Source organism: Lepidochelys kempii, chromosome 7 (genome assembly GCF_965140265.1).
Source record: "Lepidochelys kempii isolate rLepKem1 chromosome 7, rLepKem1.hap2, whole genome shotgun sequence".
NCBI classification, from domain to species: Eukaryota; Metazoa; Chordata; order Testudines; family Cheloniidae; genus Lepidochelys; species Lepidochelys kempii.
In genome coordinates, this window is record NC_133262.1 from 73,041,707 (window position 1) to 73,066,406 (window position 24,700).

At 50.1% G+C, this 24,700-nt stretch overlaps 1 protein-coding gene across 4 annotated transcripts in view; it reads right to left on the minus strand.

Moving 5' to 3' along the window:
• The window catches only part of BMPR1A (bone morphogenetic protein receptor type 1A), a 197,659-nt gene that overhangs the window by 38,510 nt on the left and 134,449 nt on the right, over nt 1–24,700 (minus strand). For all 4 annotated transcript variants that reach the window (XM_073353347.1, XM_073353344.1, XM_073353346.1 and 1 more), the window contains 3 exons: nt 12,609–12,801; nt 11,891–12,188; nt 10,498–10,673 (listed from right to left, as the gene is read on the minus strand). In XM_073353347.1, coding sequence (XP_073209448.1) covers nt 10,498–10,673; nt 11,891–12,188; nt 12,609–12,801 — 667 coding nt within the window. The remainder of the gene's footprint in view (nt 1–10,497; nt 10,674–11,890; nt 12,189–12,608; nt 12,802–24,700) is intronic.

Below are 24,700 nucleotides of genomic sequence, written 5' to 3' on the forward strand. Positions count from 1 at the left end.
AAGCTTGTAGGGTTCGCATATGTAACCTCATGTGTTGAGCGACGAAAGTCGATACGGCCACGTGACCCAGTAATTGCAAACAAGTCCTGGCTGTTACCTGGAAGCTGTTGAGTGATGTGGCAATCAGATTCATTAGAGTTAGGAAGTGTTGCCTTGGTAAAGATGTGTTGCCTTGGTAAAGATGTGTTGCCTCGGGAGTTCTGAGGTAAGCCCCAATGAATTCCAGTTCCGATACTGGTGTGAGGGTTGACTTTTGTTTTTTTTTTGGAGACCTAATTGCGTAAAGAGGCCTACTCGTTGTTGAGTAGCCTCCATTGATGCTGGTCAATTTGCTTCTTATAGTAGGCAATCATCCAGATATGGAAATATCACAATTCCTCTCTTGCAGAGGTGCGCAGCAACTACCGCGAGTACCTTTGAGAAAACTCGGGGAGCAATGGGAAGACCAAAGGACAGGACCTAGTATTGGAAGTGATCTGGTCTGAGAGTGAATCAGAGAAACCTCTGATGTCATGGGTGAATCATTATGTGAAAGTATGCTTCTTGGACGTCGAGGGTCGAGAGCCAGGCCCTCTTTCTACTCTGGGATAATGGTGGCCAGCGTCACCATCTTGAAGTGTTGATTCTGACAAATTTGTTGAGCCATCGGAGATCGAGAATGGGTCTCCATCCTCCTGTGGTTTTTGTGTGTGTGAGATAGTAATTAGAGCAGAAACCCATCTCTTTGTATTTTGTTGGTACCAGTTATACTGCTCGTAGCCAGATGAGCTGGGTTACCTCCTGATGCAATAGATCTTCATGAGAGGGAAGAGGGACGGGAAGAATGGGTGGGTATGGAGTATCCAACTTCAATTATCTCCAGCACCCATCTGTCTGTAGTGATAGGTTGCCAGACTGGGTAAAAAAAGGTTACTCACTTTCTCGTAACTGTTGTTCTTCAAGAGGTGTTGTTCATGTCCATTCCAAGCAGGTGTGTGCGCGCTGTGTGCACGCCAGTCAGAAGATTTTTCCCCTAGCAGCGTCCGTAGGGTTGGCCTGGGCGCTCCCTGGAGTGGTACCTTCACGGTGCCCAATATTGGGCCCCGCCGACCCCCTACCCCCTCAGTTCCTTCTTGCCAACTATTCCGAGGGGTAGGAGGGTGCGTATTGGAATGGACATGAACTCCACATCTCGAAGAACAGTTATGAGAAAGCGAGTAACCATTTTTTCTTCTTTGAGGGATTGTTCATATCCATTCCAAGCAGGTGATTCACAAGCTAGAGCTCAGGAGGTGGGGTCAGAGTTATCCACAGAAAAGAACACAGCTCGCCCAAAAGCCGCATCATCCCTGGACTGTTGTGTAATTGCATAGTGAGACGTAAATGCATGTATCGAGGACCATGTGGCTGCCCTGCAAATTTCCTGAATAGGTACTTGTGCCAGGAATGCCGCAGAGGAGGCCTGGGCCCTGGTAGAGTGAGCGGTTATCCGTGGAGCGGTTATCCTTTGCCACAGTATAGCACTCCCTAATGCAGGATGTTATCCATGACAATATGCGTTGAGAGGATACCGGGAGGCCCTTCATTCTGTCTGCCACGGCTACAAAGAGTTGGACCAACTTCCAGAATGACTTAGTTCTCTCTGTGTAGAAGGCTAAGGCCCTACGCAATTCCAGTGAGTGCAGCCTGCGCTCCCTATCGGAGGAGTGTGGTTTCAAGGGGGGTGATCGGTCCCTTCACCGACCTCTTCTTCTTTACCGGCACTGGAGATGGAGAACAGTGCCGAACTGAGGCTGACGCCCTATGGCCTGAGTAGCGGCGGTGCCGGTGGGCTTTAGAGTCCTTAGTCGGGCCCGTTTCACGCACCGTTGGCACTGGAGTGCTGCGCACCAAAGAGAACGTGCTCGGAGCTGGGTCGTTGGGTCTCGGGTAGGAATGCGGTCTCAGAGCCGCCTCCATGAGCAGGAGTTTTAGTCTCTGCTCTCTGTCCTTAAGGGTTCTTGGGCGGAAACCCTTGCAAATGCGGCACTTGTCCTTTTGGTGAGTCTCACCAAGGCACTGCAGACAAGACAAGTGAGGATCACTCTTGGGCATAAACTTTTCACAGGACTCACAGAGTTTAAACCCCGGAGACCCGGACATACCCCCGAAGGGGAAATGAACTATCTAACAAACCACTACTAACTATATGAAAAAGTATAACTATAGAGAATAACTATTGAACTGTGTATAGTAAGAGGAAAGACACTGCTAAGGTGCTTGCTGTAAGAGCGAGCAAAGTTCCAGCTAGCTGTCATGGGCGGTAAGAAGGAACTGAGGGGGTTGGGGGGGCCCGATATTGGGTGCCGTGAAGGTGCCACTCATGAGGGTGCCCAGGCCAACCCTACAGACACTGCTAGGGGAAAAATCTTCTGGCTGGCGTGCACACGGCATGCACACACCTGCTTGGAATGGACATGTACTATCACTGGAAGAAGAATAGGGAGTTAAACCATTTCCAAATGGCTGGGAGATGGTAGGAGTTTCCAGTGTTGAAAGCTGTGGGGGTCTCAGGCCCTCAACCAATGTCGATGAGATGTGGTAGACTGATCTGACGGTTATAGTCTCCTTGGGGGCCATTGTTTCCGGGCTTGTGGCTCGTATTGCCTGTGTGTCTGTGCAAATTGAGTGGACCGGAAGTTCTGTGGGTTATACCACCTTTCTTGTCTTCTCTTTGTCCTAGGAGTATAGATACCCAGTGACTTCGGAGTCACCCTTGAATGGCAGGTCCTCCACTGTTGCTTACACTTCTTTGGGGAAGCCAGAGAGATGCAACTAGGATGCCCTTCTCATTACCATCGTGGTGGCTGTGGATCGTACTGCTCTATCTGCAGAGCCTAGGGCAGCTTGCAGTGCCATCCTGGTGATCAGCTGGCCCTCGGAAATTGCTTCCCCCACCAGGGAGAAATTCAATAAAATCTGATAGTGTGCCATAATTTGTGTGGTCGTATTTTGCTAATGACTTATGATTGTTTGCCCCTTTCATTAACAGTATCCACTACCAGGGAGTTTGGTGTGGGATGTGAAAAAAGAAAAAGCGGTTACCTACCTCTCGTAACTGTTGTTCTTTGAGATGTGTTGCTCATGTCAATTCCAACAGGTGGTGTGCGTGCCGCGTTCACAATCGTCAGAAAGTTTTTCCCCTAGTGGTACCCATCAGGTCAGCTGTGGAGACCCCTACAGTGGCACCTTTATGGCAGTGTATAGAGGTCCCTGTCGACCCGCCGCCTGGTCAGTTCCTTCTTGCCGGAATACTCCAACAGAGGGGAGGTGGGCAGGATTTGGAATGGATATGAGCAACACATCTCGAAGAACAGTTAAGACAGGAAGGTAATCATTTTTTCTTCTTTGAGTGATTGCTCATATGCATTCCAATAGGTGACTTCCAAGCAGTTCTCCGGGGGAGAGGGGTCGGAGTTCACCTGGTTGTTAAGTGCAGGACTGCCCTGCCAAAGGCTACATCATCCCTCATCTGCTGGGTAATGGCGTAGTGTGACATGAAGGTGTGGATGGAAGACCACGTTACTGCCTTCCAAATGTCCTGGATAAGGACCTGCGCCAGGAACGCTGCGGACGACTCTGGTGGAGTGCACCGTAAGCGGAGGGGCTGGAATTTTAGCCAGGTCATAGCAAGTCCTGATACAGGATGTGATCCATGATGAAATGTGCTGGGACGAGATCAGGAGCCCCCTCATCCTTTCTGCGATTGCAATAAAGAACACTGACCCACCTGCTGCCCCTGGGTGAAAGGCCGAGATGGCAGCAAGGTGTACCCTGAGAGAGGATATTGCTAACCCGTGCTGCTAAAGGTATAACAGATAGTGCAAAATAAGGGGAATTGGAGCTAGCTGCAGTTTGGTTCCCTTTGCTGAGACCAAATGGAAAAACACTTCCACTTTGCCATGTACATGGTACCAGTGGAGGGTTTCCTACTTCCCAGCAGGACCTCCCTCACTGGGTCTGAACACTGAAGCTCAAGAGGGTTCAGCCATGGAGTTTCCACACAATAAGGTGGAGGGACTCCAGACTGGGGTGTTGCAGATGGCCGTGGTCCTGTGTGATTACGGTTGAATAGACAGGAAGCGCCACTGGTCTGTCCACTGAGAGGTTCAAGAGCATGGTGAACCTATCAGGGCCACGCTGGCGCTATGAGGATCAAGGAAGCCCTGTCCCGGCAAGTCTTGAGGAGGACTCTGTGTATGAGAGGGAAGGGCGGAAACACATACAGCAGGCGACCCATCCATGACAGGTGTCCACGATGGGGCCTGGGTTGTGGTTCAGGAAGGAGCAGAACCGCTGGCGCTTCCTGTTGCTCTGCACTGAGAACAGGTCTATGTGGGGAGAGCCCCACTTCTGGAAAAACCAGTGCGCAATCTCCAGCCTGAGAGACCATTCGTGGCCGTGAAACGGGCGGCTGAGGCAGTCAGCTAGCTCGTTTTGCACCCCCGGAAGGTGCGATGCCTCTAGGTGTATCGAATGGACAATGCAAAATCCCACAGCTCGAGGGCTTCCTGGCACAGGGGAGAGGAGCGAGCACCACCCTGTTTGTTTATATAGAACATTGCTGCAGTGTTGTCCCTCAGCACCAACACATGTGCCCTGCAGGCGTGCCTGGAACACTTGGCATGCCAGACAAACCGACCTCAGCTCCCTTACATTGATATGTAGCAACAGTTCTGTGTGGGACCATAGGCCTTGGGTCCTGATATTGCCCAGGTGCTCTGCCCAACCGAGGTGTCTGTGACTAGGAATAATGTAGAATGGCGTTTGGCAAAGGGTACTCCTGCACAAACAACTTGTGGTTGCAGCCACCAGTAGAGAGACTCGAGGATTCGAGGGGAAAGTGTAACTATCATGCCCAGTGGGTCCCTGCCTGGCCTGTGTACCCACGCCAATCACGCCTGGAGGGGCCAAAGGCGTAACCTGGTGTGCTGGACCATGTATGTGCAGGCTGCCATATGCCCCAGTAGTTTCATGCAATTTCTGGCCATGGTTGTGGGAAACTGGCAAAGATTCTTGACAATGTCTGTGAGTGCTTGGAAGAGCAGCTCTGGCAGGAATGCCCTGACCTGCATGGAGTCCAAGAGAGCCCCTATGAATTCTATTCTCTGCGTCAAGGCCAGTGTGGATTTGGGCACATTCAATATGAGGCCCAGCCTGTGGAATGTGGCCCGGGCCAGGGACAATGCTCTGCGGCCCGTGCTTGGGACTTGGCCTTGATAAGCCAGTCGTCTAGGTACGGGAATACTTGCACCTGACATTTGCGGAGGAAGGCTGCCACGACCGCCATAACTTGGTGAATTCCCAGGGGGCCACCGAGAGCCCGAACGGGAGCACCCTGAACTGACAGCGCTGGCCACTGACCACGAATCTCAGGAATTGTCTCTGGGCCGGGATAATAGATATATGGAAGTACGCATCTTTCAAGTCGAGGGCGGCGTACAAGTCCCCCGGATCCAGGGAAGGAATGATGGTGGCCAGAGAGATCATGCGAAACTTCACCTTCCTTAAGAATGTGTTGAGATCTCACAGGTCCAGGATAGGCTGGAGCTCACCTTTGGCCTTGGAGATGAGGAAATAGCAGGAGTAGAACCCCTTGCCCCATAACTCCTGAGGAACCTCCCCTAGAGCAAGGAGCAATTGCACCTCCTGCAAGAGGAGTTGCTCATGAGAAGGGTCCCTGAAGAGGGACGGGGACGGTGGAGGGAACAGAATTGGATAGAATATCCCGCTTCTATCGTGCTGAGCACCCAATGATCTGACATGATCTGGGACCAATCAGGGTAGAAGCGGGAGAGTCAATTCACCAAGGGGGAGAGGGGGGAGAAGATATGAGCCTGAAACCAATGCTCCATCCTCGGGGACATCTTCAAAAGTTTGGCTTCGGGCCAGGGGGCTGTTTCGCTGAACTCTGGCCTTGGCCTGAGGAGGACCGTGATGGGCGCCTCCTATTACTTCTGCCCCATCTCCTTGACGAGTCTCGCCTAGAGGCCCAGTGTAGACGTGGGATGGGGGCTGAGGCTTAAAAGGCCATCTTTGAGGTGCTGGGGTGTGGATCACCAAAGACTTCAAAGTCGCCCACGAGTCCTTAAGGCTATGCAGGTGAAAGTCCGTATTTTGGGCGAACAGGCCCGCAGTGTCAAAGGGAAGGTCCTGTATAGTATTCTGGACCGCAGGTGATATCCCCGGGACCTGGAGCCATGCACTGTGCCTCATTCTGATGGCAGTGGCCATTGTCCAAGCCACCAAGTCCTCCGCCTCCAGCACGGCCTGGAGGGACGTTCTAGAGGCCACCCTGCTCTCCTCAAGGAGCGTGCTAAACTCCTTGCATGAGTCAGCTGGGAGTAACTGCTGGAACTTTGCCAATGAGCTCCAAGAGTTGAAAGCATAGCGGCTGAGTACTGCTTGCTGGTTAGTCACTCAAAGCTGGAGGCCCCCAGTTGAGAAGACAATTTGGCTGAAAAGGTCCAGCTTCTTAGCATCCCATGACTTAGGCGTAGGACCCAGCTGTCCTTGCCGCTCTTTGTGGTTTGCCGCATCAACCACCAGAGTCCCCGGTTGGGGGTGGGTGAAAAGGCGTTCATACCCTTTCTGCAGCACAAAATATCGTCTTTACACCCCTTTAGCAGTAGTATAGAGGCTAGAATCTGCCAAAGCACCTTAGTGGTGTTTTGGATCGTTCTTATGAGGGGCAAGGCCACCCTAAAAGGACCTTCAGGGGTAAGGATATCCACCATCGGATCAGACTCCTCCATGACCTCCTCTGCCTGGATATTAAGATTTAGGGCCTTATCCCTTCCTTAAGGGAAGTCCTGGTGACCCTTGGTGTCCATCGCTGTCAGGGTGGTGGTGCCCGCCACTGCCTTGTCTGGCGAGGAAGAGGAGGCCTGTGGGACAGGGTCTTCCTGCCCTTCCAGCTCTCTGGAGGTCGGTTCAGGCACCTTGGAGCCTACTGTGACTTGAGGTGGCTCTAGTCTCACTAATGGTGCTGGATCGGGCACTGCGCTAGAGCAGACAGAGACAGAGTCCCTGTCTTGTACGGCGTCCTCAGGAGCCCTGGTGGTGTAGTGAGTCAGTGACGACGCTGAGGGGCCGGCACAGGGTGCAGATGCCACTGATGCCGGCCTGGAGCCCTGACCCTGGTGGTAGGCCCAAGGGGTCCAAAAGGGCCATTGAACTGGGTCCTGCCACTGGGGTGGCCAGGCGACTGCCGGTGCCAATGATTCCACTGGTTTGCGGTGCCGGGACTCGTAGTGGCTGCGTTGAGAGACAGAAGACTTAGCTTTCAGAGTAGCAGCTGTGTTAGTCTGTATCCGCAAAAAGAAAAGGAGTACTTGTGGCACATTAGAGACTAACAACTTTATTTGAGCATAAGCTTGCATGCATCCGATGAAGTGAGCTGTAGCTCATGAAAGCTTATGCTCAAATAAATTTGTTAATCTCTAAGGTGCCACAAGTACTCCTTTTAGAAGACTTAGCATTTGACTCAGACGAGTAGTCTGTGCCCAACCACTGGGGGATGGGGGAAGAGGGTGCGCAGAGCCGGATGGTGCCAGAGAGCGGTACCAGAGAGATGGTGAGTGGCGCCGTAATATCACAGGCTTGCCACGATGTTGAACCAGAGGCAGTGCCGTCAATGGTGCCGCAAATGGTGCCGGAGCCACATGCAGTGCTGGGCTAGAATTTGCAGCCAGTGCCACCACTGATGGTGCCTGGGCTTGCGGTGCCGGGTCCCGCACCTGTAAGGCTGGGGACTGCGCTGTCATGGCAATGAGGTCTCATGCTGCCTCAAAGGTGTCTGGCGTGGAGGGAAGATGGAGCTCTTCCTCCAAATCCTCCCGAGTTGGGGAGTTCATCAGCACCGGACTCAACGGGCCTCCTGTTGAGGCCGGAGTCAACAGCGCTGGGTCTTGAGGCCCAGCTGGTGGGTGTCCCGCCTGAGAATGAACTCCACTGGAGTCCCCTCGTGGCTTCTTGAAGGGAGAATGACCCCCTGTCCGCCTTCTTTTTCTTATGCGGCACCGGGGACTGCAAATGGTGCCACCTGGTGGCACTGGCCTTATAGGTTGGGGAGCGGCGCTGGGGCTCCTTGGAGGAATCTTTCTTCGGTACCGGAACATCCCACACTGAGGCTCGGGCTCTGAGCACCAAGGATGCCGGTGCCACTTCCGGCTGCTGGCCAACTCCATCAGGAGAAGCTTCAAATGATAGTCCCGCTCTCTCTTAGTTCTGGGTCTGAAGTTCCTGCAAATTGGGCACTTATCTGTCTGATGTCCTTCTTCTAAACACTTGAGACAGGCAGCGTGCAGATTGCCTGTGGGCACAGGTTTCGTGCACCTCTCGCACACCTTAAACCTCTGCGACCGAGGCATTCCCTGGTGCCTGGGGAAACTAGGACAAGGGCGAAGCCCCCCGAAGTAAGTCCAGCTAATCTACAACTAATATAAAACGACCTAACAACTATACAACTAAGAAATGGGAACCACTAGGTAGGCACTTGCGAATGCAAGAGACTGAGCTGCTCCAACGACTGTCACTGGTGGTAAGAAGGAACTGAGCAGGTGGCGGATTGGCAGGGACCTATATACATAGCCATAAAGGCGCCACTGCAGCCGACCCAATGGATACCACTAGGGGAAAAACCTTCTGATGATCGTGCACACAGCGCATGTGCACACCTATTGGAATGCACATGAGCAATCACTCAAAGAAGAAACTCTCTTCCCGTTGCAGGGACATAATATTTCCTGTCAGACCTCTTGCAGGTTGGAGCGACTGTTGCAGCGGTCTGCCAGTTGTGCTTGACAGGTTCCATGATTGCATCATTCATGGGTAAAGCGATTTTGGATGATTCTGATGTTTGCAGGATGACAATGAGCTTATGTCGTGTCTCCTGCACTTCCTCAAGGGAGATGTCAAGGGAATCTGCAATTCTCCTCTAGAGATACTGGAAATGTCTGAAGTCTAAACACATTAGAACTTGGCACCAAGAATGGGAGAGTCGGGTGTTGAGGATACCATAAGGTCTCTGAGAAGGAAGAATTGTTCTGGTGCCAACAGCCCCGGTGCCATTGGTGAGGTAATGGTGGATACTGGCTGATGTGGAGCTTTTGTCTGTAAGGGTGCACTCATCAGTTGCGCTATACTGACAGGAGGTGGCAGCATAGGCTGCAGTTGCTTTGATGTGCCTGGTGCTGAGTGTTGGGATGGCTCCACCGGTGCCGAGGCATGAGGTTTCTGTTTCCCCTTGGTGACTGGCTTGGAGCTAGATGTTTTCGAGTCTTTTTGCTCTCATGGTACCGGAGAGTCCCACCATCTTGGCTGTGGAGTCTGTTGGTCTCTGACGCCGGGTGGAGAGACTTCTTCATTAGCAGCAGTCTAAGATGCAAGTCTGTGGCTTTCCTGATCCGGACTGTCAGTTTGTGACAATATGGGCACTTTTAAGATACGTGTGCTTCACCTAAAAGCAACCATACTGAGAGTGTCCATCTGAAATAGATACTGAAAGCCTGCAGGTGAGGCAGCATTTAAAGCCCAGTGAACCGGGCATGCCCCTGAGGGGTGTATTTCCCCCTTCTCCATGAGGGGGGAACTAAAACTACTCTTAACAGTGAAACGAAATACTAGCTTCTACTGAGGGAAAGAAATAATTTTTTTTTTTTTTTTTGGAAAAAAAAAAAGAAAGCGGGGGAAAAAGTGGGAAGGCAAATTAGCTAGTCAAAGTAGAACTAATGGAAAAGGGGTAAAATACTAAGCTATGAGGCACTGCTGAATGCTCTGACTCAAGCCAAAGGTGGTAGAAAAGGGAGGGGGTGGGGTTTGGCACAAAGCGCCAGTTAACCGCTTAAGGCAGAGTGAGATGGGGACTGCACATGTGCGACCCAACTGCTACCACAAATCTCTGAACGCCTCTGCACTTGTAATCAAACACCTAAAGTGGAGCACCCACAAGGTCATCACTTGAAGAAGAATTTACAAATTTCTGAAAAGAGAGACTGAAAATTTGGGAAGACGTAGAAGACAGAAAATATGGGATGCAGATAGGGAACACAATGTAGGGAAAGAGATAGGTAAGGAGGCACAGGAATAAGACCAAAAAAAAGGGGGAAATAGATATTGAAAACAATGCAGGAAAAAAGATACACATTCATCTATCAAAGGAAAGAGGAGGAAGAATAGAGTGAAACCAGGAATAGAATGAAGGTATAAAAAAAAGCAAGAGAGATATAGTAAGTTACGTTATAAAAAATGTATTAAGACAACAGTTGATTGACAGTGTTACAATTAAGTGAATCACACATCTGTTTTGTTCTTTTAAAATGAAGGGTGCCTGCCCTTGAGACACAGGGCAAGCAGTAGGTCTCAAGTATTTTTCATCCTCTTCAGAAGATTTAGTCCTTGGATTAGAGGTATTGGGTAAATTCTTTTGAAAACTTACTTTTGTAAATAAATTTTGAAACACAATATTTAAAAGCTTACCTCCTGTGACACAACACCGAGCCATTTCCCAAATGATCAAGCCAAAACTGTAGATATCAGCCATGATATATGGCTGGAAATGATTTTTATTTAGGCTTTCATCTAGGACTTCTGGGGCCATGTAACGTTTTGTTCCCACTCTAGTATTCAAAGGGACATCAACTTCATTCGTATCACTAGATGTAAATAATACAGGTTAAATGAACTGTGGAGCAGTGCAAATGAACTGATGTCATGCAGAAAGATGCTATTATTATAGTATGAAGTAAAGTTATGAACTATAATTAAATCAATGATCTCTTTCTCAAATCCTCCTTCCAATATTACAGCTTATACTATATTATGCTTCTTTTAGACAGATTAAGTAAAAATGATTATAAAATACCCAAGATGAAGGTTTATGTGACTGCTTTGCAAAAAAAAACTTTACACGACTAAGCAGACAGAAGCAGACTATTCCAAATGTTCAAGACTCAAAATGCATTCCTAATATCCACAATTCTACACATCATTACTCATGCTGAAGTTGTCTTGTGTTCTAGGATTTGATATCCACTTCAAGACACTAGTAGCCCATGCATTCCACTATAAGCTTTACATGTACAGTTTTTACCCCTATATTAGACCTAAAATACCCTTATTTCTAATAGGAGCATTTTGAGCATGCTGAACATGTTACAATGAGCTTTGCAAAAAACCAACAAAAAACAACCTATTTCTACAAAATTACCTGCATTTATAATGTTCTACCACCATACTATCCAGACACCCACTAAAAACCATACTAGAAATTACCATATCTGAACCCAAATTCTTGGACAAGGGTTTGCAGTTTCTTTGGCACTAGTGTGGGAAAGTGAAATTTTGTGGCTGCTTCACTCATTAGCAATTGTTTTTGTAGAATTTTTCATATTTTTAAAATAATTACAGTCAAAACAGTAATTTCGTAGATAATTTATTTTACTATTCAATTAATTTTATGTTGCTCAAATTTGCAATGAGTCACAGATCTTCTACTGAAAATACATGAAAGCATTATAGAGATGCTCAAGGGAAAGATGACGTTTTGGATTCTGGGCAGTGGATTTGTTTCCTTTTCTCTCCTTCTTGTGAAGAGGGGAACAAGTGATGTGAAATTTTGTAGGGGTTTGAACTCTTAGTTCTCCATCCTAACAACCTTTGAGACCATCTGTTCTTCCACCTCAATATTCACCCCATATCCAAAGTAAAGAAGAGCATTTGACTCTCAAAACAATAAATACCCACCATACAGTTTTACTGTTCAACTGTGAAACAACCAATCAGTGAATTAACACTCATTTCAACTTGATCTTTGATGCCTTTCAAAATACATGCAAAAGATACCAACTGTTAATAGGCTTTGATCATCTACCTGTTAAATTTGACTGCAAGGCCCAGGTCAGCAATACAGCAGCTTCCATTTTTCTTTATCAAGATATTTTTACTCTTCAGGTCCCTGTGTGCAATAGCAGGCTTGCCTTGTGTCCCATAAATTTCTGTGTGTAGATGGCACAGACCACATGCAGCAGAATAAGCCAGTTTGAGCAAAGCCCTGTTGTCAAGTGTGGCACATTTCAGGAAGTCATACAAGGATCCATTTTCATGGTAATCTGTAATCAAGTAAAGTTGTGTCCAGGAACCTGTGCCTTTAATATCAGCTGCTATAAAACCTGTCAAATGCATAAAGAAAGTTAGCATTTAGTGTTACATAAAAATAACATAATTCATTAGCTGGAAGACTTTTCAGGAAATGAAAAAGCTGATTTTAAAGTAAGACTCAACAGCCCCTTACACACCCATCACTTCTTGTTTGGGGACCAGGAGTGTTACAGTTTAGGTTTCAACCTCATGTGATGTCACAATGCTGGTCCTCAAGCAAAAAGAAGAAAAGTCAGGATCTTTTATTTGTAATATTAAAATAAGTAAGATCCCTAGTCTGCATATAATTACAGCATTTTATTATTATATGCTATGCTACATTCCTCCAGTGATTTCATAAAGGAACTTCTCCACACTCTTCATGAAACAACTACAATTCTTTGAAATACAAGTCCTCCACTACCCATTCAAATTACAAACTGCTTACTAACCCAGTATGTTTTCATGACGCATTAAAACAGTCTGGTAAATCTCAGTTTCTCGGAACCAACTGGCTTCCTCAGTGGTAAAGAATACTTTGACTGCCACTTTTTCACCTCGCCATTTACCCATCCACACCTCACCATATCGCCCTTTCCCAACTTGCCGCACCATCTGAATCTGTTTGGCAATAGTGCGCTGAACCTAAACAAGAAAAAAAAAAATCAGCAAATGATTGAAGGCACATTGTCAAGATGACTGTCAGTCTTAAAACTTTGCTTGCCTTAACAATGGTCCCATTTCAAAAGTGTATTCTAGATTCTTTCCAGCTACTCCTCCTTCTAACTAACCACTGCTGCCTCGATTGGGAGAGTGGATGTGTATAAAAATCAATAACTAAAATACTCAGAGAAGAAAATACATTTGATTTTTGTTTAAATTAGATTGAACTAAATTCTTCTAATTTGTATAGGATTATAGCCACTTGTCTCACTGGATAAGCCTTTCTGCTGAGCTACTACGATAATTATGCTAAAATGCATGCCTCAATTCACTGTTGAATCAGCATGTTTATGCAGTGATTACAGTTGTTCATGACCAATGTAAAGTATGCCAATGTACAGCGTGCCAGCCTATTTTATTAAATATCATGAATAAAGCTGAAGAGAAAAATCTTACAACTGGAATGGTATTATCCAAGTCTAAGGTATTTTATCTGAAGGCCTGCTGGAGGACAGAACACTTCTTTATATTTTACTGGCCTCAGCAGGTTTTCTACAAAAGAATCCCTCTTCTCATGCTTTCTAGTTCTTGTTCATTACGTGGAAGAAAAAGACTGACTCTTTTACATATTTGTGTGTGTTTGTTTGTATAATGTCTTTCATACTAAATGCAGTCTCTTTTACATATTTGTGTGTGTTTGTTTGTATAATGTCTTTCATACTAAATGCAGTTCAAAAAAGTATATGGAATTAAACATTTAGAGATAAATAGCATAGTTCAGAAATTAAGTAGTATACACACAGGCAAAGGAAGAAATGGGTGTCTTCAGATACTAATAAATACTAATAAATAATAAATTAGACAGAGAACTGATGAGGTTGAAAAAAACAAAGAAAACAGCTCTTGTACCAACCTAATGGCCTGACTTTGTAGCAGTAACAGAGAGGAGACTAATACTAGATTGATAAAAGGAGAAAGCACAGTAACCTTCCTTACAAGTAACTATGGCTCTTCAAGATCCCACTGCAGGTGTGCACGCACCCCACACATGTGAGACTGGATATTTTATTTTAGTAACAGAATCCGTCAGGGTTGCACATGTGCCTGTGCCTCTCCTTGTGCTCTCATCCAAGGGAATAAAGGGGGAGTGACTGTGATGCTTCCTCAAATCCCTTGCAATTCAAGTCCATGGAAGCAGAGAACTCTGAAAAGCAGGGATGGAATCATGGGAACCACACTGACCACATATTGAAGAAAAAATGGTTACCTACCTCTCGTTAACTGTTGTTCTTCGAGATGTGTTGCTCATGTCAATTCCAAGAGGTGTGTGTGCGCGTCATGTGCACAATCGCCGGAAATTTTCCCCTAGCGGTACCCGTCAGGTTGGCTGTAGAGACCCCTAGAGTGGTGCCTTCATGGCAGTGTATATATGTCCCTGCTGACCTGCCGCCTGCTCAGTTCCTTCTTGCTGGAATATTCCAGCAGTTGGGGCGTGGCCGGGATTTGGAATGGACATGAGCAACACATCTCGAAGAACACCACTTACGAGAGGTAAGTAACCCTTTGTTCTTCTTCGAGTGATTGCTCATGTGCATTCCAATAGGTGACTTCCACACAGTTACCCCGGGGGAGGGTCGGAGTTCACCTAACTGCCGAGTGCAGGACTGCCCTACCAAACCCAGCATCATCCCTTGCCTGCTGGGTAATGGCATAGTAGGACGTTAAAGTGTGGACTGAAGACCAGGTTGCCGCCTTGCAAATGTCCTGGATAAGCGCCTGCGCTCTGGTAGAGTGCGCTGTAATCGGCGGGGCTGGAACTTTAGCTAGGTCATAGCAAGTCCTGATGCAGGACGTGATCCATGACGAGATGCACGGTCATGAGATCGGGAGCCCCCTCATTCTTTCCGCAATAGCAATAAAGAGCTGTGGTGACTTATGAAATGGCTTTGTGCATTCAATGTAAAATGCTAGGACCCATCTAACGTCCAAGGAATGGAACATGCTCTCCCTGTGAGTGACATGGGGTTTAGGGAAGAACACAGGTAAAAATATGTCCTAATTCACATGAAACTGGGAGACAACCTTAGGCAGGAACACAGGATGGGGGCGTAGCTGCACCTTGTCTTTATAAAATACCGTATATGGAGGTTCGGAGGTCAGTGCCCTGAGTTTGGATATTCTCCTAGCGGAGGTTATAGCCACCAGGAAAACCACCTTCCAGGAAAGGTAGGAGAGAGGACAGTTAGCTATGGGCTCAAAGGGGGACCCCATGAGTGAGGACAGGACAAGGTTGAGGTCCATGTGGGGGATGGGCCGATTAAGTCTGTCAAGGTCCTTAAGAAACCTGCTCACCATGGGATTACCAAACACTGAACCCCCTGCCATTCCTGGGTGGAAGGCCGAAATGGCCGCGAGGTGTACCCTTAAGGAAGATATTGCCAACCCTTGGTGCTTGAGATCTAAAACATAGTCCAAAATAAGGGGAATTGGGGCTGTTTGCAGCTCAGTTCCCCTTTGTCAAGGCCAAATGGAGAAACACTTCCACTTAGCCAGGTACCTGGCTTGAGTGGAGGGTTTCCTACTCCACAGCAGGACCACCCTAACCAAGTGCGAGCACTGAAGCTCAAGAGGGTTGAGCCTCCACACCATGAGGTGGAGTGACTCCAGGTTGGAGTGCTGTAGATAGTCGTGGTCCTGTGAGATTAGGGTTGGACAGAGAGGGAGCACTACTGGTCTTTCCACGGAGAGGTTCAGTAACATGGTGAACCAGTGCTGGCGGAGCCACGCTGGGGCTATGAGAATTAAGGAAGCCCTGTCCTGACGAGTCTTGAGGAGCACCCTGTGTATGAGGGGGAACGGCGGGAATGGTGAAAGGTGTCCACAGTGGAGCCTGGGCTGTGGTTCAGGAAGGAGCAGAATCTCTTGCACTTCCTGTTGCTCCACGTTGTGAACAGGTCCATGTGGGGAGAGCCCCACCTCTGGAAAATTGAGTGAGTGATGTCCGGTCTGAGTGACCGCTCATGTCCATGGAATGAGCAACTGAGGCAGTCTGCCAGTTCCTTCTGCACCCCCAGAAGGTGCAACGCCTGCAGGTGCATGGAGTGGGCGATACAAAAGTCCCACAGCGCGAGGGCTTCTCGACAGAGGGGAGAGGAACAAGCACTACCCTGTTTGTTTATACAGAACATCGCTGCAGTATTGTCCATGAGCACTGATACGCACATGCCCTGCAGACGGGCCAGAAACACTTGGCATGACAGACGAACCGCCCTCAGCTCCCTCACGTTGATGTTCAGCGATAGCTCTGCATGGGACCAGAGGCCCTGGGTTCTGATATTGCCCAGATGCGTGCCCCAACCGAGCGCCGAGGCATCTGTGACAAGGGAAAGCGTGGGTTGGAGTTTTGCGAAGGGTACTCCTGCACAAACCAGCTATGGTTGCAGCCACCATTGGAGAGAGTGGAGAATTTGAGGTGGGACGCTCACGATTGAGTCCAATGGGTTCCTGCCCAGTCTGTGCACCTGCGCTAACCACTTCTGGAGGAGCCAGAGGCTATGAGCCGTACATACAGGCCGCCATATGCCTCAGTAGTCTCATACAATTCCTGCCCGTAGTTGTGGGGAAGCGGAGGAGGGTCTGGATAATGTCCGTAAGCACTTTGAAAAGTAGTTCCGGAAGGAATGCCCTTGTGCGCGTGGAGTCCAAGAGAGCATCAATGAACTCTATTGTTTGTGTGGGGATCAATGTGGATTTGGGCTCGTTCAATACAAGTCCCAATCTGTGAAACGCAGCCCGTGCCAGGGATACATGCTCCACCACCTGAGCCTGGGACTCGGCCTTGATGAGCCAATCGTCCAAATATGGGAACACCTGCACCTGGCTCCTGCGGAGGAAGGCCGCCACTACCGCCATACACTTGGTGAACACCCAGGGGGGAGCACCCTGAACTGGTAGTGCTGGCCACTGACCACGAATCTGAGAAAGCGCCTGTGGGCTGGAATAGCAGCAATGTGAAAATATGCGTCCTTCAAGTCGAGGGCAGCATACCAGTCTCCCAGATCCAGGGAGGGAATGATGGCGGCCAGAGAGACCATGCGAAACTTCACCTTTTTTATGTATGTGTTGAGGTCTTGTAGGTCCAGGATAGGCCAAAGCCTGCCCTTGGCCTTGGGGATGAGGAAATAGCGGGAGTAGAACTCCTTGCCCCTGAATTCCTAAGGAATCTCCTCTATTGGCCCTAGAGCTAGGAGTGATTGTAAAAGCAGTTGCTCATGAGAGGGATACTTGAAGAGGGACGGGGAAGGGGGGTGGGAGGGAACAGAATTGGACAGAATATCCCACCCCCACTGTGGTGAGGGCCCAGTGGTCTGACGTGATCGGAGACCAAGCACGGTAGAAGCGGTAGAGTCAGGCTTGGGGCCGGGGGGCTGTTTGGTTGAACCCTGGCCTTGGCCCAAGGAGGATTGTGGTGGGCGCCTCCTGTTATTTCTGCCCCTCCTCCTAGATGGATCCCGCCTAGGGGACTCTGGGTAGAAGTGGGTCGGGGGGCTGAGGTCTAAAGGGCTTTCTCTGAGGCGCTGGGGTGTGTAGCCCCAGAGACTTCAGAGTTGCCTGCGAGTCCTTCAGGCTATGCAGGCGTGTGTCTGTATTTTGAGCAAACAGTCCCTCACAGTCAAAGGGGAGGTCCTGAATTGTATTTTGGAACTCGGGTGGGATCCCTGAAACCTGAAGCCACGCACTGTGCCTCATAGCGATGGCGGTGGCCATAGTTCTAGCCGCAGAGTCCGCTGCGTCCAGGGCTGCCTGGAGGACAGTCCTAGAGATCACTCTACCCTCCTCAAGGAGCGCACCGAACTCCCTGCGAGAATCAGCCAGGATTAACTCCTGGAATTTAGCCAACGAGCTCCAGGAATTGAAAGCGTATTGGCTAAGCACCACCTGCTGATTCGCTACCCAAAGCTGGAATCCCTCAATCGAATAGACTTTATGGCCAAAGAGATCCAGCTCCTTGGAGTTACGTAACTTAGGTGTGGGGCGTGGTTGACCCTGCCGCTCCTTGTGGTTTGCTGCATCAAGCACAAGAGTCCCTGGTTGGGGGTGGGTAAACAGGTGCTCATAGCCCTTTTGTGACACAAAGTAGCATCTCTCAACCCCGTTAGCTGTTGGTGGTATAGAGGCCGAGATTTGCCAGAGCACCTTCGTGGTGTTCTGAATTGTCCTTATGAGGGGCAAAGCTACTCTGGAAGGACCCTTGGGGGTGAGGATGTCCACCATCGGATCTGAGTCCTCCATAACCTCCTCTGCCTGGAAGTTGAGGTTAACTGCTACCCTCCTAAGCAGGTCCTGGTGGCCTTTAGCATCCATTGGTGGTAGAGTGGTGGAGGTGCCCACCACCGCCTCATCTAGCAAAGAGGAGGAAGAGGTTCCCGGGACAGGGTCTTCCTGCTCCTCAGGTTCTCTGGAGGCCAGGTCAGGTACCTCGGAGCACCCTGTGACCGGAGCTTCAGGTGCCACTGACGTCAGTGGAGGAGGGGCCATGCTTGACTGCAGCCGCTCAACAGCCCTGTCTCGTAAGGAATCCTCAGGGGTCCTAGGTGTGTGGCGTGCCATTGACATTGCTGATGGAGGGGCACGGGGGCGGATACCACCGATACTGGCCTAGATCCCTGACCTGGAGCCTGGTGGTAGGCCCAGGGGGTCCAAAAAGGCCATTGCACTGGGCCCTGCTACTGGGGTGGCCAGGTGGCAACTGGTGCAGGTTGTTCCGCCAACCTTCGGTGCCGGGATTGGTGCCGTGAGTTGGAGTGGCTGCGTAGGGACACAGACGATTTTGCGTCTGACTCTGACGAGTATTCAGTACCTAACCACGGGGGAGTGGAGCCCGACTGTGCCGGGGAGCAGTACTGGGGAGATGGAGATCGGCACCACAACATCATGGGCTTCCCCTGATGATGAATCAATGGCAGCGCTGCCATCAGTGCCGCCATCAGCATCGGTGTCGTGACTGGTGTCATAATTGCCCGCGATGCCGGGCACGACGCCACAGTCAGTGCCATTGCAGGTGCTACTGGCAGTGCCTAAGTTTGCGAGTCCGTGTCCCGCGCCTGAAGGGCCGGGTACTGCGCCATCATATCAGTGAGGTCTTGAGCCGCCTCAAATGTGTCCGGAGTGGAGGGGAGGTCAAGCTCTTCCTCCAAATTGTCACGGGTAGGAGAGTCTGTTCTTGCCGGACTCAACGGTGCCGGTTCTTGGGGACCAGACCGAGGGTGTCCCACCGGAGGACTCACCCCACTGAAATCCCACCTCGGCTTCCTGACAGGGGAACGTCCCCTGTCTGGTTTCTTTTTCTTATGCAGCACTGGAGACTGTGAATGGTGCTGCCGCGAGGCACTGGCCTTGCAGGCCGGTGAGCAGTGCCGGTGCTCCCTGGCGGAGACCTTCCTCAGTGCTGGGACATCCCGCACCAAGGCTGGTGCGCTGCGCACCAAGGGTGCTGGTCAGCTCAGGCTGTGGCCAAAGGACAGACTCCATCAAGAGGAGCTTCAGGCAACAGTCCCGCTCCCTCTTAGTCCTGGGTTTGAAGCTCCTGCAAATAGGGCACTTATCTGTCTGATGGCCCTCCCCGAGGCAAATGAGACAGGTGGCATGTGGATCACTTGTTGACACAGGTTTTGCACACCTCTCGCATGCTTTAAAGCCCTGCGACCGAGGCATGCCCCGGCGCCGGGGAGAGTAGAACGGGGGGAACTGCCCCAAAGTAAGCTAAACTAATCTAATCTACTATTAACTATTAACAGCTAACTAACAACCATTTACGCTAGAAACACGGGAACCACTAGGTAAGGCACTTGCAAAGCAAAAGACTAAGCTGTTCCAACGACCATCACAGGCAGTAAGAAGGAACTAAACAGGCGACGGGTCAGCAGGTACATATATACACCGCCATGAAGGCGCCACTCTAGGGGTCTCCACTGCCGACCCAACGGGTACCGCTAGGGAAAAGCTTCCAGCGATCATGCACGCAGCGCGCGCACACACATATTGGAATGCACATGAGCAATCACTCGAAGAAGAACCACAGTTACTGTAGGGTAAGTAAAAGACGTTTACCTTTTGTAACTTGTTCTTTGAGATGTGTTGCTCATGTTGATTCCATTGTAGGTGTGTGTGCTTGCCACATGCACTGGTGCTGGAAGTTTTCCCCTCAGTGGTATCCATAGGCGCCTGGCTCTGGCACCCTCTGGAGTGGCCCACGTATGCCGTGGTATAAGGGGCACCGCCGACTCCCCACTCCCTCAATTCCTTCTTGTCGAAACTCCGACAGAGGGGAAGGAGGGCGGGTCCTGGAATGGACATAAGCAACACAGCTCGAAGAACACCAGCTACGGAAACAGGTAACTCTCTTTTCTTCTTCGAGAGCTTGCTCATGTCCATTCCATTGTAGGTGACTCCCCAGCAGTACCACTGGTGGCAGGTAGGAATTCATGGGCGTGTCGATTGCAACACAGTTCTGCCAAATCCAGCATCATCTCTGGTTTGCTGGGTGATGGCATAATGCATCGTGAACGTGTGTACCGAAGACCACATTGTGGCCCTGCAGATGTCCTGGATAGGGACATATGTCAGGAAGGCAGGCAAAGATGCCTGAGCCCTAGTCAAGTGAGCCTTCAGTATTGGTGGAAGCACAGCCTGTGCTAACTGACAAGTATAGATGCAGGTGGTGATTCAAGTCAAAATCCTCTGAGAGGACACCGGAAAGGCCTTCATCCTGTCAGCTATTGTGATAAAGAGCTGGGTTGACCTGCATAAGGGCTTTGTGCGCTCCAGGTAGAACGCCAGGACACGCCTGACATCCAGAGTGTGCAGCCGCCTCTCCTCATTGGTTGTGTGAGGCTTCTGACAGAACACCAGGAGGAAATTATCCTGGTTCACATGGAAGTGTGACACCACCTTTGGCAGGAAGACCGGATGGGGCCGCAGCTGGACCTGGACCATGTTGTTGTAGAATACAGTGTACCAGGGCTCCAAATTGAGGGCTTTAATTTTGGAGACACGTCTTGCCGAGGTAATAGCTACAAGGAATGCCATCTTCCATGACAAGTGGGAAAGGGAACAAGAATCCACTGGCTCAAAGGGTAGACCCATGAGCCTGGAGAGGACCAGACTGAGGTCCCACTGGGGAACCGGATCCCGGATCGGCAGAAAGAATCTTCTAAGGCCTTCCAAGAACTTGATCGACATCTCATGCAAGCACACCAATCTACCCTGGATGCAAGGCTGATACGGCAGCCAGGTGCACCCTGACAGAAGAGAAGGTGAGCCCTTGGTGCGTTAAGTGAAGCCGGTAATCCAGGATGGACTGCACAGATGACTGGGCCAGGGAGATATTCCGTTCTGATGCTCAGTAGGAGAAATGCTTCCGCTTTGCCAGGTAAGTTGCTCTGGTGGAGGGCTTTCTGCTTCTCCAAGAGAACCTGCTGTACCTGACTAGAGCAGGCTTGTTCCTCTAGATTGAGCCACGCAGCATTCAGCAGAATGCTAACAGTACCCCAGCGATCGATGCCTCATGCTTTGAGAGCAATGCAGCTCTGTGGACTGGGAGCAAGAGGATCGACATCTTGGCTCAGGAGATCATCGAAGTACCCGTGGGGATCTGTAGAGGCAAATTAGAGACCAGTGACAGAACTCCGGGGACCGGCATCTTGACTCTCCAGAGTGGTGCCGCAAGTTTGAAGATTGATTTGGCTGCTCCGGGGACTGGCGACGCACCTCCACAGGTCTGCGCCAGACAGCCGGAGATCGGTGCCAGGATCCCAGGGAACGCTGCCTAGAGTCCAAGGAACGATGCTGGGAACTCTGACAGGTAAGCTGACCCATACCCGGGAGCTGGCAGCGTTGCTTAGGTGAGCGCTGGCAGGGCACCCCCTGCATCGGGGAGCGGTGCCGCACTGATGGGGGACTGCTGGAGAGGTCCCAGAGTGGGGTTTACCTCTTGAATGGGGCAACCTCGCTAACTGACGTGAGCAACATCAGCAGAGACAATATGACCTTAGTGGCCTGAAAGGCCTTGGTGTGGATGGCACCGCCAGGTGCTGAGTGCCTATACCACTTCCCGGGGTTGTGGGTGGGTCTCGAAGGGGGCTCGACAGCCCAAGAGATGCTGGAGACTGGCCACTGTCTGAAGGGGAGGAGCTGCTTCCATCAAGTCTTTGCTCTCCCCTTCCCTTTATGGGATGTAGGAGAATGCCCTCTTCTGGCCTTTCTTTGCTTTTTAACCAGTACTGGGGATGGGGATTAGTGCTGGTTGGAGGCCGGTGCCGGCTGTGCACTCCACACCGATGCTGTGGTGCTTGGAGCGGAGTCCAATATAGCTAGCTCCGAGATGGGTGCGAGGGCAGGCTCCATAAGGAGTGCTCTAAGTCAAATGCCCCACTCCTTTTTAGTTGTGGCTTGAAACTTTTACAGATGTGGCACTTGTCGCTCACATGTCTCTCCCCCAAACACTTCAGACAGCTTTGCTGGGGATCACTGACTGGCGTACGTTTTTTGCAGCAGTCAAAAGGCTTGAAACCCGGGGATCGGGGCATTTGGCTAAATCCCATAGGGGACTATTTCTAACTTATGCACTAAGGGAACTAATAAACTATACAAACTTCCTAAGAACTATATACAAGAGATTCACAACTAGGCACAGTTGAGAAGGAAAGTTTCCTGAGGCAAGGAGATGTTCCAGCACGGTCACTGGCGGTAAGAAGGAACTGCGGGAGGGGAAGCCAGCGGCGCCTCTTATACCAGCGCATATGTGCGCCACTCCAAAGGGCGCCAGAGCTGGTCCTCTACGGATACCACTGGGGGAAAATCTTCCGGCACCAGTGCATGTGGTGAGCACACACACCAACAATGGAATGGACATGAGCAATCACTCAAAGAAGAACTAGCTGTCTTGGATGGTTTAGATACAACAAATCCTGCAACTTTGCAGGGAGTTAGACTAGATGACCCTTGTGGTCCCTTCTTAGCCTATAATTCTATTCGGGTGGTCAAACTTACTGACCTTCAGAGCCACACAGGACAACCTTCAGAAGTTCAAGAGTCACGGTGCACCTCCCAGGGCTTCAGCCATGTGAGAGGCACCTGCCGGGGCTTCAGCACCATTCCTGCTAAAGCCCCAAGACTTGGTAGGCATGCGCCGAGGGGCTGAAGCCCAAAGAAACCCCTCCCTGCTGGGAGGAAGCCCCAAGCCCCACCAACCCGCAGCAGGGCAAAAGCCCCAAGCTTCCCCCCTCCCCACCAGTCTTGTAGGAGGAAAATGGGAGGAGTGGGGAGGGAGCTCTGCAAGTCATACTTTAACTGTAAAAAAGCCAAATGCGGCTCATGAGCTGCGGTTTGGCCATTCCTGACTTCTATGACAGTGACCCATGTTTTTTTCGCATAAGGAGAACTGGTGCTCCTGCTGGAGAGATGGGTTGCTGAATGAAGCCCTTTGAAAGATTTTCCTGGCTATACCTGTGTCGTGCCTTGAGCTCTGGTTCAGAAATGGTGTATATGCAACTGTAGGACACCTCTGCCCTGAGTTGTAGGTCTATTGGACACTCATAGTCCCCATTGTGGGGCTGTGAATCTGTGTTTTTCCTTTCAAACACATCCAGGTAGTCTTAGTATTTGTCGGGGGTCTGGTCTAGATCTGTCCCCTTCTGGTTAGCCCCCGCTGCCCAGGGTCTCACTTCCAAGAGTCTTATCCGGTGCTGGGGCCCAGAGCTTGGGTATTCCGCGGCCTGGTGAATTTGATGGAGGCAAGCTTTCTGGCAATATTTGGAGGAGAAGCTTATGTTCCTCCACCACGGGGAAATACAAGGGTCATGTTGCCCCAACAAAAGAATGCCAAGAATTACTGAAAAGAATGGAGAGCAGATCACATCTAAACATATTATTTTCCAGTGCTACTCCACTAATGCCTGTAAGGGCACGGTCTTTTGGATCACTAGTCCTGATGACAGAAGCAGTCCATAAATCATCTCCACCAGGTCTGGGGTAGATTTTGGCTGGGAAGGGATCTGGAGTGTTTGGGGTGCCTTAAGATCTATAAAGTTGGCAGCAGGCCCAAAGTGTCAGTTGCAGGGGAATCCATCTCACCAATCCCAAGCTCCCCAGTTACAGTGGCAACTGGAAATGCAGGGAAATGTCATGGTTCCTGGGTCAGGTTCTACTCAAGGTTTTCAGGGTGATTCCAGAGCACAGAGCTCTGGTGATGCTGAGGCTGTATCCCCCTACTGGGCCTGGGCTGGTCCATTTCCCAAGCAGGACAGTAGGCAAGGGTGTGGCCTGGCACCCCACAGTAAAAACAGACATTAACATTCTTTCTCCTCTGCGGTTCATGAATCAGTGACCCAGATCGACTTGCATGAGTTCAGGACTCAGTTCTATAGGCTTTTGCACACCAGATAGACGTGGGGGCATCAGGCAGCCCCTTCTTTCCTCCTTCCGCTTGCACAGCCGAGAGCAGATACACAAGGCAAGGTCAATAAAGGCCTCTAGGCGGGTGGGGTTTTTAAAATGGGCTAGATCTTCTTTTACCACTTCACTGAGTCCTCACTGGAACTGGTATAAACCGGACTGCCTCATTCCACTCAACATCAGCAGAAAGCCATTGGAAGTAAGTGGTGTAGGTGATGGCCAGCTCTTGCCTTTGACAAACCTTCCGGGGGGCAGTATCTGCAGAGCAGACATGATATTGGTCATCAACAATGGTCAAGAAGGCTTGCACGAAGGCATCCCAGTTGGAGAGCACTGGTCTGTTCTGCTCCAACGGGGGGAAGCCCAATCAAACACTTTGCCAATGAGAAGGCTGACTAGTCTGGGGGATTAGTTTGGAGGTAGAGCA